Here is an 18,820-nt window from a genome sequence, read left to right as displayed (position 1 = left end):
CTACTCTCTCTCCATAGGGTATCACCCTATTATGGGCTCTATTTCCCTCTTCTAGACTTATTCATGCTCCAGAATTTGGGCATTTTTTTTGTAGCACGTTATTGCATAATAATGCTTTGCCCCTTTTAAATAAGCCATGTCCCTTTCCTGCAAGACTTAAAATACAATTTTTTATTGCAAAATTTGCTAAATAGCTCATTGATCACCCACACTGCCTCATCTACAGTGAGCAGTACTGAACGGTAGCTGCACTACCATGATCTAAAAAATCCAGTGTTTTTACCTGTAGACGCGGGCGTGTAGATTGTTTTATCAGTTTGGAGGACAATATATCCGCTCTGATATCCGAGCAGGACAACTTTTTCCATATTGCACACCGGAGACTTCAACGTCACATAAACATATTGTTTAGTTTTTGGGTCTTTAGCTACATCTTTAGATGGAATCTGTCAAGAAACGAAAGAAGAAAATAATAATAATAATAATTTTTATTTATATAGCGCCAACATATTCCGCAGCGCTTTACAAATTATAGAGGGGACTTGTACAGACAATAGACATTACAGCATAACAGAAATACAGTTCAAAACAGATACCAGGAGGAATGAGGGCCCTGCTCACAAGCTTACAGACTATGAGGAAAAGGGGAGACACGAGAGGTGGATGGTAACAATTGCTTTAGTTATTCAGACCGGCCATAGTGTAAGGCTCGGGTGTTCATGTAAAGCTGCATGAACCAGTTAACTACCTAAGTATGTAGCAGTACAGACACAGAGGGCTATTAACTGCATAAAGTGAATGAGAACATGATGCGAGGAACCTGTTTTTTTTTTTTTTTTTTTATATAAATAGGCCACACAGGGATCGTTAGGTTAATGCATTGAGGCGGTAGGCCAGTCTGAACAAGTGAGTTTTTAGGGTACGCTTAAAACTGTGGGGATTGGGGATTAATCGTATTAACCTAGGTAGTGCATTCCAAAGAATCGGCGCAGCACGTGTAAAGTCTTGGAGACGGGAGTGGGAGGTTCTGATTATTGAGGATGCTAACCTGAGGTCATTAGCGGAGCGGAGGGCACGGGTAGGGTGGTAGACTGAGACCAGGGAGGAGATGTAGGGTGGTGCTGAGCCATGGAGTGCTTTGTGGATGAGGGTAGTAGTTTTGTACTGGATTCTGGAGTGGATGGGTAGCCAGTGTAATGACTGGCACAAGGTAGAGGCATCGGTGTAACGGTTGGTGAGGAATATGATCCTGGCAGCAGCATTCAGGACAGATTGGAGTGGGGAAAGTTTGGTAAGAGGGAGGCCGATTAGTAGAGAGTTACAATAGTCCAGACGAGAATGAATAAGTGAAACAGTAAGAGTTTTTGCAGAGTCGAAAGTAAGAAAAGGGCGAATTCTAGAAATGTTTTTGAGATGCAGGTAAGAAGAGCGAGCCAGTGATCGGATGTGGGGGGTGAATGAAAGGTCAGAATCAAGGATGACCCCAAGGCAGCGGGCATGTTGCTTTGGAGTAATGGTGGAACCGCACACGGAGATGGCAATGTCAGGCAAAGGTAGGTTAGTAGAGGGAGAGAACACGAGGAGTTCAGTTTTTGACAGGTTTAGTTTCAGATAGAGGGAGGACATGATGTTAGAGACAGCGGTAAGACAATCACTGGTGTTTTCTAAAAAGGTCGGTGTGACAACAGGAGAAGAGGTGTATAATTGGGTGTCGTCAGCATATAGATGGTACTGGAAACCAAATCTACTGATTGTTTGTCCAATAGGGGCAGTATACAACGAGAAGAGGAGGAGGCCTAGGACTGATCCTTGAGGAACCCCAACAGTAAGGGGAAGGTGAGAGGAGGAGGAACTAGCAAAACATACAGTGAAGGATCGGTCAGAGAGATAGGAGGAGAACCAGGAGAGAACGGTGTCCTTGAGGCCACCAAGAAAATAACAAATGTTCTATAAAGAGTCTGATGAAGGATCAATATCAAATGTACAGGGTGGGCCATTTATATGGATACACCTGAACAAAATGGGAATGGTTGGTGATATCAACTTCCTGCTTGTGGCACATTAGTATATGGGAGGGGAAAAAACATGGCCGCTATGGTCACCACCCATCTTGAAAAGTTTTCCCCCTCCCATATACTAATGTGCCACAAACAAGAAGTTGATATCACCAACCTTTCCCAGTTTATTTAGGTGTATCCATATAAATGGCCCACTCTGTATATTATGTGTTAGTACCGGTTGCCTCATACCATAATTTTACCTTGACTGTGGCTGTGCCCAGGAATCTGTTGCCATTATTCAGGGAGATTTTCTGCTTTGCTAAACTTGAAACTCTCTTAGGAAAATCATAAATCTCAACTTCAGCCTCGAAAGCTTTGTTGTGTCCATCTACAACGATGATTTCATCACTTTCCAGTCGTAGCACGTTAGGTGTAATGAGAGTGCATCTGTCGTAGGTACAAAAATAAAGACATCAGTCAAAATGTTCAGAACAGACATTAAGGAGTATGGGGCCCCTGGATAGAACTTTTGGGGAGCTAATTTTCTATTGTTTCCTACTTTGGAGAAAGGGAAATGGAGGTTGATACTGCCATAATACGTCCATGATAGGTATTCTACACAGTGCCTAAAAACTAAAACATGCAATGCTGAATTGTATAGCCATACAGGAACAGGGCCTAAATTAAACTCTATAGATAAAACATATAGTGCCATAATGTGCTTCCATAATACTACCACAGATTTCCTACATCATAATGCCATTTAATTCCTAATCAGTCAAACTATATATTAAATATGGCATAGCCTTAATAAACAATACCACAGTGGACACCATGACCTAAGTCTCCACCATTGGGGTGGACACGCCAAGAATGATTTCCCCTTAACTTATGCTATATCCAATTGGCATAAATACTTAATGGCAAGTTGAAACAATCATAGATCTAGCTTGGATCTACAGTGGTGTGTAAAAGTTTTGGCACCCCTAGTTAATATTTCTGTTATTGCGAACAGTTAAGCAAGTTGAAGGCGAAATGATCTCTAAAAGGCCTAAAGTTAAAGATGCCAGATTTTCATTGCATTTTTGGCAAAAAAAATAGTCTTTCTTTCCATTTTAAAAATTTCAAAAAGAAAAATGGGCCAATGCAAATGTTTGGGCACACTTGGAGATTTGTGTGCTCAGATAGCTTTGACCAAAGTTTCAGACTTTAATTATCCTGATAGGATTATGGCTTGTTTACTATCATCGTTAGGAAAGGCCAGGTGATGCAATTTCCCAGCTTTGTAAAAACCCAGCCTCCTTTACCCTTGTGCCAAGAAACAGCAGCCATGGCTTCTTCTAAGCAGCTGCCTAGCACTCTGAAAATGGTGGAGGCCCACAAAGCAGGAGAAGGCTATATGAAGATAGCAAAGTGTTTTCAAGTTGTCCTTTCCTCAGTTTGAAATGTAATTAAGAAATTACAGTTATAGAAACAGTGAAGGTCAAGATAAGGTTTGGCAGACCAAGCAAATTTTCAGTTAGAGCTGCTCGTAGGATTGCTAGAGAGTTAAATCAGAACCCCCGCTTTACTGCAAAAGACCTTCAGAAAGATTTAGCAGACTTTGGAGTTGTGGTACATTGTTCTACTGTTCAGAGACAAATGCAGAAATATGGCCTTCATAGAAGAATCATCAGAAAAAACCCTCTACAGCCTCCTCATTATAAAATTCAGCTTCAGAAGAATGCAAAAGAACGTCTAAACAAGCCAGATGTATTTTTGAAAGAAGTTCTGTGGACTGATGAGGTTACAATAGAACTCTTTGGCCACAATGATCAAAGATATGTGTGTCGAAAAGAGGGAACAGAATATCAGGAAAAGATCATCTTGCCAACCATTAAGCATGGGGATGGATCAATCAAGCTTCGTGGTTGTGTTGCAGCCAATGGCACTCGGAAGATTTCACGGATAGACAGAAGAATGGATTCATCGAAATTTCAATAGGTAATGATCCAAAACACATGTCAAAATCCACAATAGACGACCTCAAAAAGCACAAGCTGAAGGATTTACAATGGCCTTCACAGTCCTCTGATCTGAACATCATTGCAAATCTGTGGGTAGACCTCAAAATAGCAGAGGATGCAAGACGACCCAGGAATATCACAGAACTGGAAAAATTTTCCAAGGAAGAAAGTATGAAAATCCCTCAAATAAGAATTGAAAAACCTGTTTGGCTACAAAATAGTGTTTACAAGATGTGATACTTTCAAAAGGGGGCACTTCTAGGTACTAACCATGCAGGGTGCACAAACTTTTGCAGTGGCCAATTTTCCTTTTTGTAATTTTAAAAATGAAAACCGTGAAATTATATAATTAAGTTGCTTTGGTCGCAACAACATAACAATAAAACATCAAAACATCGTATCTGCCCCAAAATAGAATCAATAAAAATGTCAGCTTGGTGCATAAAAAATAAGCCCTCACCCAACCCCAGATTCCCAAAAATTGACACGCTACGGTTTTTTTTATTTACACAGTTATGAATCCTTTTTCACCGCTTAAATAAAAAATAATTTATACATGTTTGGTATCTGCAAACTCATAATGACGTGATGAATCATAATCTCAGGTCAGTTTTAGCATTTAGCGAACATGGAAAAAAAAACACTAAAAAACCTATTGTGGAATTACACTTTTTTTGCAATTTCATCGCATTTTGATTTCATTTCTCATTTGCCAGTACACGATATGGTAAAACCAGTTGTGTTTTTCAAAAGTACAACTCGTCCCACAAAAAAAAACAAGCCTTCACATTTATATATTGACTGAAAAATAAAAAAGTTATGGCACTGGAAAAATGGGCGCAAAAATTTTTGACCAGGGTTGCTCAAACTTTTACATGTCCCTGTATATTGCAATGCTGATTTTTTGACTTTGACTCTTTACCATATATACCATTTTCCTAAATCTTTTTGCTCCTGAAATGCTGAACAGTAAGTATGCCTAGAACTCAGTATCCACTGCAGCACTGTTGTGTAGTATTAAAATAACCACAGCGTCCTGTATAATTCAGATACAAGCTGCATTGACTTTAAAAGAGACCAGGTCAAAAATAACTAGTTTTGGTTCTTATTTTATTCTTCCTGCCCCTCTGGATATTTTGGTGTTTGATTTTTTTCAAATTCGCCATATGGTTTCAGACATACAGGCCTTTTTACTTACTGCTGATTTTATGGCGTACACCAAGAGGGCGCAAAGGACAATAATACAGAATATCCTGAAGACATGCCCCCTGAGAAACCTGTGAGCCATGCCCCATTTTAAAATACCATAAACATGAGCGCTAAATAAAAAAGTCCATATTTCTGTAACCATAAGGTATATTTAACTGAAAGCAGAAACGGTATAATCAGGGGAGTAGTGAAAATAAAATAAGAGCAAGAGCAGGCCACCATTGAACTCATGACAGTTTCCAATTAATCCTGTTATCTATCTTGCAATCTTTTCTGACGAAGACCAAATAGACCGAAATGTCCCATTTTGTGAATGCAACTGATTGCCGCCCCAAAAATAAAGTTTCAAAAACTCTTGCATCTACACTAGAGCATCAAGTACTTTGCTCACCATGTCTGTGGAGTGGAATCCTCCTTGAGCTCAAATCCCGAAGCCATGCATACCATATTTATTTGTAAAGAATGAAGCAAAAATAAAAATCATTATTTCAGTTTTTAAATTCATTCCGGCATTGCCCATCCCCCCTAAAAAACTGTATTGCAATATTTGAATGATAGTGCCCTGTGAACTTCTGACATGGCTAAAAGCTTTGGTGCTTATTTTGCATGCCGACACCTCCTGTTATGTTGACTTAAGATAAAACTGTTGCATGAGTACATTGATCCTTTGTAGGACTGAATGTCACTCTATCCTTTCTGCTGACATCACTTACTATATAGACATAGAATATAGAAGTGAGTAAGCACATCACTCTTTTCACGCTGCTGACATCCCACAGATATAGCTCAGAAGCCAGCATTGTCAACAGAAAAGAGAGAGTGATGTGTATACTTGCTTCTCCGATGGTTAATATCAGCAGAGAGGAGAGAGTGATGTGTATACTTGCTTCTCTGATAGTTAATATCAGCAGAGAGGAGAGTGATGTGTATACTTGCTTCTCTGATAGTTAATATCAGCAGAGAGGAGAGAGTGATGTGTATACTTGCTTCTCCGATGGTTAATATCAGCAGAGAGGAGAGAGTGATGCGTATACTTTCTTCTCCGATGGTTAATATCAGCAGAGAGGAGAGAGTGATGCGTATACTTTCTTCTCCGATGGTTAATATCAGCAGAGAGGAGAGAGTGATGCGTATACTTTCTTCTCCGATGGTTAATATCAGCAGAGAGGACAGAGTGATGTGTATACTTGCTTCTCTGATAAATAATAGCAGAGAGGAGAGTGATGTGTATACTTGCTTCCCTGATAGTTAATATCAGCAGAGAGGAGAGTGATGTGTATACTTGCTTCTCCGATGGGTAATATCAGCAGTGAGGAGACAAGTTATGATGGCAGAGAGCAGAGTGTACGCTCACGCCAACACAGAATCAAGCATTTATTTTCATACATTGCTGGCTCTGGACTAATCAGCACTTTCAATCGACAAAGAAGGAGGCGGTAGCTTTCTATAAAACTGTGTGGTGCATTCAGGCATTTAGCCACACCTATTGTGCATCGAGCACTCTCATTTGCATATTTCAATAAAATAATTTTTGCTTCTCCGATGGTTAATATCAGCAGAGAGGAGAGAGTGATGTGTATACTTGCTTTTCTGATGTTCAATATCAGCAGAGAGGAGAGAATGATGTGTATACTTGCTTCTCCGATGGTATCAGCAGAGAGGAGAGAGTGATGCGTATACTTGCTTCTCCGATGGTTAATATCAGCAGAGAGGAGAGAGTGATGTGTATACTTGCTTCTCTGATGGTATCAGCAGAGAGGAGAGAGTGATGCGTATACTTGCTTCTCCGATGGTTAATATCAGCAGAGAGGAGACAGTGATGTGTACACTTGCTTCTCTGATGTTTAATATCAGCAGAGAGGAGAGAATGATGTGTATACTTGCTTCTCTGATAGTTAATATCAGCAGAGAGGAGACAGTGATGTGTATACTTGCTTCTCCGATGTTTAATATCAGCAGAGAGGAGAGAATGATGTGTATACTTGCTTCTCCGATGGTTACTATTAGTGTTGAGCGAAAATACTCGTTGCTCGGGTGGTCTCCGAGTATTTGTGACTGCTCAGAGATTTAATTTTCTTCGCCTCAGCTGCATGATTTATGGCTGCTAGCCAGCTTGATTACATGTGGGGATTCCCTAGCAACCAGGCAACCCCCACATATACTCAGGCTGGCTAGCAGCTGTAAATCATGCAGCTGTGTCAACAAAAACGAAATCTCCGAGCAGTCACAAATACTCGGAGACCACCCAAGCGTGCTTGGGAAAACCCGAGCAACGAGTATATTCGTTCATCACTAGTTAATATCAGCAGAGAGGAGAGAGTGATGTGTATACTTGCTTCTCCGATGGTTAATATCAGCAGAGAGGAGAGAGTGATGTGTATACTTGCTTCTCCGATAGTTAATATCAGCAGAGAGGAGAGAGTGATGTGTATACTTGCTTCTCCGATGGTTAATATCAGCAGAGAGGAGACAGTGATGTGTATACTTGCTTCTCCGATAGTTAATATCAGCAGAGAGGAGAGAGTGATGTGTATACTTGCTTCTCCGATAGTTAATATCAGCAGAGAGGAGAGAGTGATGTGTATACTTGCTTCTCCGATGGTTAATATCAGCAAAGAGGAGAGAGTGATGTGTATACTTGCTTCTCCGATAGTTAATATCAGCAGAGAGGAGAGAGTGATGTGTATACTTGCTTCTCCGATGGTTAATATCAGCAGAGAGGAGAGAGTGATGTGTATACTTGCTTCTCTGATGGTATCAGCAGAGAGGAGAGAGTGATGCGTATACTTGCTTCTCCGATGGTTAATATCAGCAGAGAGGAGACAGTGATGTGTACACTTGCTTCTCTGATGTTTAATATCAGCAGAGAGGAGAGAATGATGTGTATACTTGCTTCTCTGATAGTTAATATCAGCAGAGAGGAGACAGTGATGTGTATACTTGCTTCTCCGATGTTTAATATCAGCAGAGAGGAGAGAATGATGTGTATACTTGCTTCTCCGATGGTTACTATTAGTGTTGAGCGAAAATACTCGTTGTTCGGGTGGTCTCCGAGTATTTGTGACTGCTCAGAGATTTAATTTTCTTCGCCTCAGCTGCATGATTTATGGCTGCTAGCCAGCTTGATTACATGTGGGGATTCCCTAGCAACCAGGCAACCCCCACATGTACTCAGGCTGGCTAGCAGCTGTAAATCATGCAGCTGTGTCAACAAAAACGAAATCTCCGAGCAGTCACAAATACTCGGAGACCACCCAAGCGTGCTTGGGAAAACCCAAGCAACGAGTATATTCGTTCATCACTAGTTAATATCAGCAGAGAGGAGAGAGTGATGTGTATACTTGCTTCTCCGATGGTTAATATCAGCAGAGAGGAGAGAGTGATGTGTATACTTGCTTCTCCGATAGTTAATATCAGCAGAGAGGAGCGAGTGATGTGTATACTTGCTTCTCCGATGGTTAATATCAGCAGAGAGGAGACAGTGATGTGTATACTTGCTTCTCCGATAGTTAATATCAGCAGAGAGGAGAGAGTGATGTGTATACTTGCTTCTCCGATAGTTAATATCAGCAGAGAGGAGAGAGTGATGTGTATACTTGCTTCTCTGATGGGTAATATCAGCAGAGAGGAGACAAGTTATGATGGCAGAGAGGAGAGTGTACGCTCGCGCCAACACAGAAACAGGCATTTATTTTCATACATTGCTGGCTCTGGACTAATCAGCACTTTCAATCGACAAAGAAGGAGGCGGTAGCTTTCTATAAAACTGTGTGGTGCATTCAGGCATTTAGCCACACCTATTGTGCATCGAGCACTCTCATTTGCATATTTCAATAAAATAATTTTTGCTGGCAACAGAGGAACAGATTTGAAAACTAAAAGAACAAATTGTTTTTGCTGCTTCGTCCCCTACAATGCTACATGAATGAACTAAAATAAAATTGTTGGATTAAAGTCTCCCTTTAAGACGTGATATGTTTACACCCAGCTTTAACCATGAAGCCATAACAGAGTAAACATTTTTCTCCCATACTTTCCTTCTTTATATGATAATTATCGTATCTGTTTTTAAATAATAATTTTGAAAAAAAATTGAAATAATAATTCAGCTTGCATATCACCATCATAGTATTATTAATTACCAGACACTTAATCAGGGTTGCCAACTTGACTTTTTATTATTTCTCGACGCCTTATCAAAAACTCAGAAACACAACATTTTTCCTGACTCATTGTAAACAATAATACAATTATAGGTGATTTATGTCTCCACTCTCCAGTCCTCATATGAAGACATTCGCTGCATCCAATGATGATTACAGTCATAATAATCTTTACAAGCTTCTCCAGCACAGATGCATCAAATTCTTTAATGGACAGTAGGAAAAATATTGCCTTATTTTTACTGATTGTCCAGGCACGCCTGGCTGGTTGGCAAGCCTTAACATAACCCCACTGTGCTAGATTGAAATATTATCAAATGTCCACATAATACTATTTTAAATCACATATAGAATATTGCCCTAAAATTCCAATGTAATGCTACAAATCAATGCCCCTAAACACGGTTATTTACTGTTGGGTGATTTTTTTTGCTTCCTCGAATTGATATCTGCAAAGCCCCCATAGCTAATTGGCATAGAGCCCGTTCGTCACTCGCCCTGCCTAAAAATCTTACAATCTTCTGACTCCTCAGTCTGTATAACATATAATATCTAGCAAATACATCTTACTTACGGTTGTCCAAAGCAACCGGCCAGTAGGGCGAGGAGGGTCAGACACAGAAGTCTGCACCCCATGGTGTATCCAGGATGCTATGCAGGTTCTCCTGGCCGGTGGAGTTTTATATCATCTCTGGTATGGACAGAGCAAACACTCTCTAATCAGTAACAAGGAGGAGCTGGAGGGATTTGCAAACTTTGTAATTTCCAGTAAAAGCTGCAGATACTGAAAAATACACAGAGGTTGTGTCCTTCACACTCGATGATCTGCAAGAATTCATCAAGCTTGGGGAAATCGAAACAAAGAATGAGAAACTTCACAGTGATCAGTGATGAGAAGATCTATACTGGGGGCCCTAAATGTCATGTAACCATTTGTAAAAAAAAGGTTGGTTTGTTATGTGGAAAAGAGGATCCAATAGTTTCCGAGAGAACCTGCAAAATTTCCATCTACTGATACATAAGTCAATCCTATCTATTTATCGGAAAGATGAGTGACCATAATGAAGCCATGATTGACTCTTCCTATAGAGTTGTCATTTCAAAACTAGTTGGTTGATCCCACTTCTATTTTGCTGCAAGACAAGGCAGATGTTAGGCTGGATCTTCAAAGCGAAACATCTGGGTGGGCGTCAGTGGAGAAGGCAAGTGAGGCATGCAGAAAACAAGTAGCAAAGGTCCTATAAACAGTAGGTGGATAGGAGACTGGGAAGAAGGTAGCAGAGGTTCTGGAGACCTCAGTCGCATAGGAGACTGGGAACAGGTTGCAGTGGTCCTGTAGACTGCATATAGGTAGCAGAGGTCCTGAAGGTTGTAGGCCGACAAGAGATTGTGAACAGGTAACAGAGGTCCTAGAGACAGGTGAAAGTGGTCATGGAAACCACAGGCAGACAGTAGGCCAGAAACAGGTAGCAGAGGTCCTGGATACCTCAAACAGGTAGCAGAGGTTCTGGATACCTCAAACATGTAGCAGAGGTTCTGGATACCTCAAACAGGTAGCAGAAGTCCTGAAGACTGCACGGACAGAGGACTAAGGAGGACTTAGAAGCCTTCATATCAATGCCCATGTGTGTATATTAGTAGGCCTTATGTAGGCCCAGGTAGATGATCAGATGGAAAGATGCGGGGCCGTCTGAAAAGCTTGACATGGAGTACAGTCAGCGGACTGTGGACTGGGTAACAAACCCTGGATCCGGAACACATGTGTAACAGCAGCTAAGCCAAATCAAATCTTGGAAAAGCTATGTAAAAAACAACTTTATGGGAGCTGTGATAGTGGCCATTTTGTTTTTCACATATTTGTCCTAGAAAACAAAATATCCAATAAAAGGAATATTAGAAAAATGAATAAGTTGGCACAAGAGAAACAATGGAAGAAAACACAGTAGGAATAAAAGGGAGATGATCTTACAAGGAGGGCTACATGGCTTCCTATTACACTTTTCATTTCTTGGAATTTGCTTGGGTTTCTACATATGGTAGCTATAGTTTGTGATCTGGTCACCATGTGTAGGTTTCCTCCTAGTACTCGTCTTTGAGCTGTAAGCGATTAATGATACCTGCTAATCCTGGTAACTCCTGGATGGAGTTTTCACTTTTCTCGTCTTTTCCATATGGCCCATACAGACATGACAACTTCTCTAGCCACGACTTATCTGTAGATGTTATAGCAAAGACACATTTTACTTCTCACTTTTCCTGCACCATCCCCATCTGGTCCCAACTTGCACAAACTCCTCATTCTGCTGATACCCAAATGCTGAGCAGCTGCCGCCGTGTCCTTATTACTGCACCTTCTGTTTGGCTCAATGATAATGCTCCTCTTCATGGCCCACATAATGATGCCCAACCAGTGCCCCTTACATAATTATAATGCCTCCTTTGTGCCCTCTATATGATAAAATTGTCAGCTAGAAAATATTAATGCACTGTGGAAATGCTCTAGAAAACAGTGCCCATATTTTCCCTCTTGCTTCTTAAGTGTCCACCTTAATAATGTCACCTGAGTTCCTTAATATACACACTATAGTGGGCTCACAGCTCCATTATACAAAGTATGATGTCTCCACAGCTCTGCTATATATATACTAGCTGAAGAGCCCGGCGTTACCTGGGCATAGTAAATATCTGTGGTTAGTTATAGCACCTCACTTCTCTTATTTTCCCATCACGCCTCTCATTTTCCCAATCACATCTTTCATTTTCCCCCTCACATCTCTCATTTTCTCCCTCACACCTCTCATTTTCTCCCTCACACCTCTCATTTTCTCCCTCACTCCTCTCATTCCCCCCTAACACTTGTCATTTCGACCTCACATCGGTCATTTTCCGATCACTCCACTATTTTCCCTCACTCCTCTCATTTTCACCTCACACCTTTTCATTTTCACCTCAGTATATACATGTTTGTCATCTCCCTTATATATAGTATACACCTGTATGTCATCTCCTGTATATAGTATATACATGTATATCATCTCCTCCTATATATAGTATATACCTGTATGTCACCTTTTATATATAGTATATACCTGTATGTCATCTCCCCCTGTATATAGTATATATCTGTGTGTCATCTCCTCTTGTATATAGTATATACCTGTATGTCATCTTCCATATATAGCATATACCTGTATGTCATCTCCTCCTGTATATAGTATATACCTGTAGGTCATCTGCTCCTGTATATAGTATATACCTGTGTGTCATCTCCTCCTGTATATAGTATGTACCTGTATGTCATATCCTCTATATAGTATATACCTGTGTGTCATCTCTCCTGTATATAGTATATATCTGTGTGTCATCTCCTCCTGTATTAGACCTCGTTCACACTTTATTTGCTCAGTATTTTTACCTCAGTATTTGTAAGCTAAATTGGCAGCCTGATAAATCCCCAGCCAACAGGAAGCCCTTCCCCTGGCAGTATATATTAGCTCACACATACACATAATAGACAGGTCATGTGACTGACAGCTGCCGTATTTCCTATATGAAACATTTGTTGCTCTTGTAGTTTATCTGCTTATTAATCAGATTTTTATTTTTGAAGGATAATACCAGACTTGTGTGTGTTTTAGGGCGAGTTTCGTTTGTCAAGTTGTGTGTGTTGAGTTGCGTGTGGCGACATGCATGTAGCGACTTTTGTGAGATGAGTTTTGTGTGGCAACATGCGTATAGCAACTTTTTGTGTGGCGAGTTGCATGTGACAGGTTAGTGTAGCAAGTTGTGTGCTGCAAGTTTTGCACATGGCGAGTTTTGCGCATGGCGAGTTTTATGTGTGGTGCCTTTTGAATATGTGCAAGTTGTGTGTAAGGCAACTTTTGCATGTGCTGCAACTTTTGTGCATGTGGCAATTTTTCCGCGTGTGCAAGTTTTGCGTGTGACAAGTTTTCCATGAGGTGAGTTTTGCACTTGTGGCGAGTTTTGCGTGAGCCTAGTTTTTGCATGTGGCGAGTTTTGCGCGGCGACGTTTGTGTTTCGACTTTTATGTGGCGAGGTTGGTGTATGTGTGGTGAAATGTGTGCTGAGGGTGGTATATGTGTTCAAGCACGTGGTAGTGTGTGGCGCATTTTGTGTGTGTTCATATTCCCGTGTGTGGTGAGTATCCCATGTCGGGGCCCCACCTTAGCAACTGTACGGTATATACTCTTTGGCGCCATCGCTCTCATTCTTTAAGTCCCCCTTGTTCACATCTGGCAGCTGTCAATTTGCCTCCAACACTTTTCCTTTCACTTTTCCCCATTATGTAGATAGGGGCAAAATTGTTTGGTGAATTGGAACGCGCGGGGTTAAAATTTCGCCTCACAACATGGCCTATGACGCTCTCGGGGTCCAGACGTGTGACTGTGCAAAATTTTGTGGCTGTAGCTGCGACGCCTCCAACACTTTTCCTTTCACTTTTTTCCCCATTATGTAGATAGGGGCAAAATTGTTTGGTGAATTGGAACGCGCGGGGTTAAAATTTCGCCTCACAACATAGCCTATGACGCTCTTGGGGTCCAGACGTGTGACTGTGCAAAATTTTGTTTCAAAAACCTGACCTGCACATCCAAACACAGACTCAGTGTGAACAGGTGCTGAACCTAGAGTCGCCAACTCGTATATAGTTAAGTAAATAAGGCAGCACACTGCAGCGCTAGAACATGCAAACTTGAAATACAAAATTTGAACTGCATTACTGCACTAGAAATATGAAAAATGAGAGCGTTTAGCGCATAAAAATGGCCACTTTTATGTGTACCTGGTAGCCCCTTTACGGCATCTCTCTTATACATCTCTCTTATATCTCTCTTATTATAAGGTAATCTTGCTTTGCGCAGGCATGTACTATGGAGGACAGAGAATGAACTTCAATCCAATATTTCGGCCAGCATGCAGCCAGCGGGTAAGGAAAGGGTGAATCAAACACCTGAAAACTCCGCCCATATGACCCAAAACTGATCCCGCCAAATTCAGGTGACAGGTCCACTTTAATAAAAATAATTACTACAGAATGAAAAAAAAGAAGACGATACTGACCCACACGGGAATCGAACCCACAGTAAGGGCGTTATTAACAACGCAATCTAATCACTGAGCTAACTGGCCAGCAGACAAGATGGGTAAAAAAATATATATATAAAGTTCCATTTATGTATGTCATAGAAACATACTGATCAACGATCGCGTTATTAAACAACGTTGAATCAAGAGTGTTTTTAGTTTCCTTTAATAGTTACAACTTTATTAACATATATGCCAACAAACAGTACACAAAGTTTAAAACTAGTGCCTCAAAAACCACTAAAAGAGCTGTAATTGTAGGTAAGCGTAGGAACTACACACATCCAGGAAAACAATCTCTAACAATTTCCAAGTAGCATAATGAATATATTAATTTAGGACATGAAAAATGTATATCCCCCAAAAAATAACACTGTGTCACAGGACAAAAAGCATGCTAAGAAAACACCTCGAGACAAAATAGGTGTCTATGTATATAAAGGCACCCACAGACACCCGAGGCAAATTGCCCCTACTAATATCTTAACGATTGCGAGTTATTATGTAACCGCTATTAAGGTGCTAGTGCCTATAAGTAATGATTGGGATATACACAATAGCAGCAAACCATATTTGGATTAACAGTACTGACACTATAGTTTCTAATAATCTTATGAGCCGATCTAAAAAGAAAAGAGCTCTAATTGAGTAGTGATGCCCAATCAGGTTACTCATATAAATGATTATACACTAAACATATAAACATGGACCAATGTCCAAATAAGCCGACTGCTTAGGCCGGCGTCACACTAGCGAGTTTTACGGACGTATGAGCGCATAAAATACGTCCGTAAAACACGCATTACACATGGCCCAATGATTCTCAATGGGTCAGGTCCTATCAGCCGTATATTACGCATCCGTATTATACGGCTTTCTACGGCCGTACAAAATCGCAGCATGCTGCGTTTGTCACCGTATTGCGCAAACAATACGCCAATGAAAGTCTATGGGGGCCAGAAAAATACGGATTACACACGGACCAGCAGTGTAACTTGTGAGAAATACACAGCGGTGTTAGAGAGAAAAGCCGGCAATTCAGTGCGGTGTACAGTAAAATCACACTGACAGCTTACAGTAGAATAGGTAGAATAAATGTGTACACATAGAATATGTATATATATATATATATATATATATATATATATATATATATGCAAGTGAGACACATATATGTATATATATTATTATTTCATACAGCGCTAGATAGCTTTAAAGCTGGTAATTCAATTGCCGGCTTTTTGTTTCTCCTTCACAAACCCGACATGATGTGAGACATGGTTACATACAGTAAACAATCTCATATCCCCATTTTTTTTGCATATTCCACACTACTAATGTTAGTAGTGTGGATGTGCAAAATTTGGGCACTCTAGCTATTAAAGGGTTAAATGGCGGATAAAATTGGCGTGGGCTCCCGCGCAATTTTCTCCGCCAGAGTAGTAAAGTCAGTGACTGAGGGCAGATATTAATAGCCTGGAGAGGGTCCACGGTTATTGCCCCCCCCCCCATCCTGGCTAAAAACATCTGCCCCCAGCCACCCCAGAAATGGCACATGGAAGATGCGCCTATTCTGGCACTTGGCCGCTCTCTTCCCATTCCCGTGTAGCGGTGGGATATGGGGTCATGAAGGGTTAATGTCACCTTGCTATTGTAAGGTGACATTAAGCCAGATTAATAATGGAGAGGCGTCAATTATGACACCTATCCATTATTAATCCAATAGCATGAAATGGTTAAAAAAACGCACACACAATATTGCAAAGTATTTTAATGAAATAAACACACAGGTTGTTGTAATATTTTATTCCACTCTCAATCCAACTGAAGACCCTCGACCTGTAACAAATTAAAAATAATAAACCAACAATATCTCATACCTTCCGTCGATATATCCCACGATGTAAATCCATCAGAAGGGGTTAAATTATTTTATAGGCAGGAGCTCTGCTATAATGCAGCTGTGCTCCTGCCTGTAAAACCCCGGGGAATGAATGGAATGTAGGTCAATGACCTGTAGTTACCTTCATTCGCGGTGATGCGCCCTCTGCTGGATGTCCTCATATGACCTTGAGGCTGGGAAAATATTCAGAACACAGAGCACAGCTGCATTATAGCAGAGCTCCTGCCTGCAAAATATTTGAACCCCTTCTGATGGATTTACATCGTGGGATGTTACAGATCATCGCAAGGTATGTATATTGTTGGTTTATTATTTTTAATTTGTTACAGAGCGAGGGTCTTCAGGTGGATTGAGAGTACAATAAAATATTACAACAACCTTTGTTTTTATTTCATTAAAATACTTTTTAATAATGTGTGTGTTTTTTTTAACCCTTTACTACTATTGGATTAATAATGGATAGGTGTCATAATTGACGCCTCTCCATTATTATTCTGGCTTAATGTCACCTTACAATAGCAAAGTGACATTAACCCTTCATTACCCCATATCCCACCGCTACACGGGAATGGGAAGAGAGTGGCCAAGTGCCAGAATAGGCGCATCTTCCAGATGTGCCTTTTCTGGGGTGGCTGGGGGCAGATGTTTTTAGCCAGGGGGGCAATAACCATGGACCCTCTCCAGACTATTAATATCTGCCCTCAGTCACTGGCTTTACCACTCTGGCAGAGAAAATTGCGCGGGAGCCCACGCCAATTTTTTCAGCCATTTAACCCTTTAATTTAATAGCTAGAGCACCCAAATTTTGCACATCCACACTACTAACATTAGTAGTGTGGAATATGCAAAAAAATGGGGATATGAGATGGTTTACTGTATGTAATCATGTCTCATATCATGTTGGGTCTAGGAAGGAGATAGCAAAAGCCGGTAATTGAATTACCGGCTTTAAAGCTATCTAGCGCTGTATTAAATATTAATATATGTACATATGTGTCTTAATGACATATATATATATATACACCCCTATTCTATGTGTACACATTTATTCTACCTATTCTATTGTAAGCTGTCAGTGTGATTTTACTGTACACCGCACTGAATTGCCGGCTTTTCTCTCTAACACCGCTGCGTATTTCTCACAAGTCACACTGCTGGTCCGTGTGTAATCCGTATTTTTCTCGCCCCCATAGACTTTCATTGGCTGATTTTTTGCGCAATACGGTAACAAACGCAGCATGCTGCGATTTTCTACTGCCGTAGAAGACCGTATAATACGGATCAGTAAAATACGGCTGATAGGAGCAGGGGCATAGAGAAGAATTGTACCGTATGCAATCCGTATTTTCAGCACCTCTCTTACGTCTGTAAAACTTGCTAGTGTGACGTCGGCCATACTGTGTAGCTGTGAGTGTTTTTACTCATATTTACTATGTATATTATATGTATGAAATGGGTCGTATATGTTTTAGTGAAGGATTGGTAGGGAGGTAATAATGATTGTTTTTCTATTTATGTAATTAATATTCTATATTGTATATTAAATTTACGTTTTCACTTTTTTCACTTCTCCTGGTGGTTATGTCTCTGTCTTTTTTCACTTATTATTGTTTCAGCGATCGCATCGGGGGTGTTATTATGGTCTTGCTGACTTTGTTCTGCAGGTGAACCTGGAGTCGACCCTTGCCACTTAGGCTGGGTCACTTATTGTGGTTTTCCTTTTTTATTATTATTATTATTATTTCTACTTGCATCTCCTTCTTCACCGGTTTCCATTGACTGTCAGCCGTGGGTTTGGTCCTCACTGGTAATCTCATCCTGCAGGGGAGGTTCCAGTTGTTTCCACTGACTGTCAGCCGTGGGTTTGGTCCTCACTGGTAATCTCATCCTGCAGGGGAGGTTCCAGTTGTTTCCATTGACTGTCAGCCGTGGGTATGGTCCTCACTGGTAATCTCATCCTGCAGGGGAGGTTCCAGTTGTTTCCATTGACTGTCAGCCGTGGGTTTGGTCCTCACTGGTAATCTCATCGTGCAGGGGAGGTTCCAGTTGTTTCCATTGACTGTCAGCCGTGGGTTTGGTCCTCACTGGTAATCTCATCCTGCAGGGGAGGTTCCAGTTGTTTCCATTGACTGTCAGCCGTGGGTATGGTCCTCACTGGTAATCTCATCCTGCAGGGGAGGTTCCAGTTGTTTCCATTGACTGTCAGCCGTGGGTATGGTCCTCACTGGTCATCTCATCCTGCAGGGGAGGTTCCAGTTGTTTCCATTGACTGTCAGCCGTGGGTATGGTCCTCACTGGTAATCTCATCCTGCAGGGGAGGTTCCAGTTGTTTCCATTGACTGTCAGCCGTGGGTTTGGTCCTCACTGGTAATCTCATCCTGCAGGGGAGGTTCCAGTTGTTTCCATTGACTGTCAGCCGTGGGTATGGTCCTCACT

At 41.0% G+C, this 18,820-nt stretch overlaps 1 protein-coding gene across 1 annotated transcript in view; it reads right to left on the bottom strand.

Moving 5' to 3' along the window:
• LOC138677281 (A.superbus venom factor 1-like) overlaps positions 1-10,044 on the bottom strand; it is a 139,443-nt gene extending 129,399 nt beyond the window's left edge. Inside the window, exons 1-3 of the mRNA XM_069767312.1 lie at positions 9,953-10,044; positions 2,261-2,447; positions 284-446 (exon numbers count right to left, since the gene is read on the bottom strand). Coding sequence (XP_069623413.1) covers positions 284-446; positions 2,261-2,447; positions 9,953-10,014 — 412 coding nt within the window. The 5' untranslated portion in view covers positions 10,015-10,044. The remainder of the gene's footprint in view (positions 1-283; positions 447-2,260; positions 2,448-9,952) is intronic.
• Positions 10,045-18,820: the final 8,776 nt, after the last annotated feature.

Source organism: Ranitomeya imitator, chromosome 4, assembly GCF_032444005.1.
Source record: "Ranitomeya imitator isolate aRanImi1 chromosome 4, aRanImi1.pri, whole genome shotgun sequence".
In the NCBI taxonomy this organism is placed as follows: Eukaryota; Metazoa; Chordata; class Amphibia; order Anura; family Dendrobatidae; genus Ranitomeya; species Ranitomeya imitator.
Note: the sequence above shows the minus strand (reverse complement) of the source record. Positions and strands in the feature narration are given on the sequence as shown.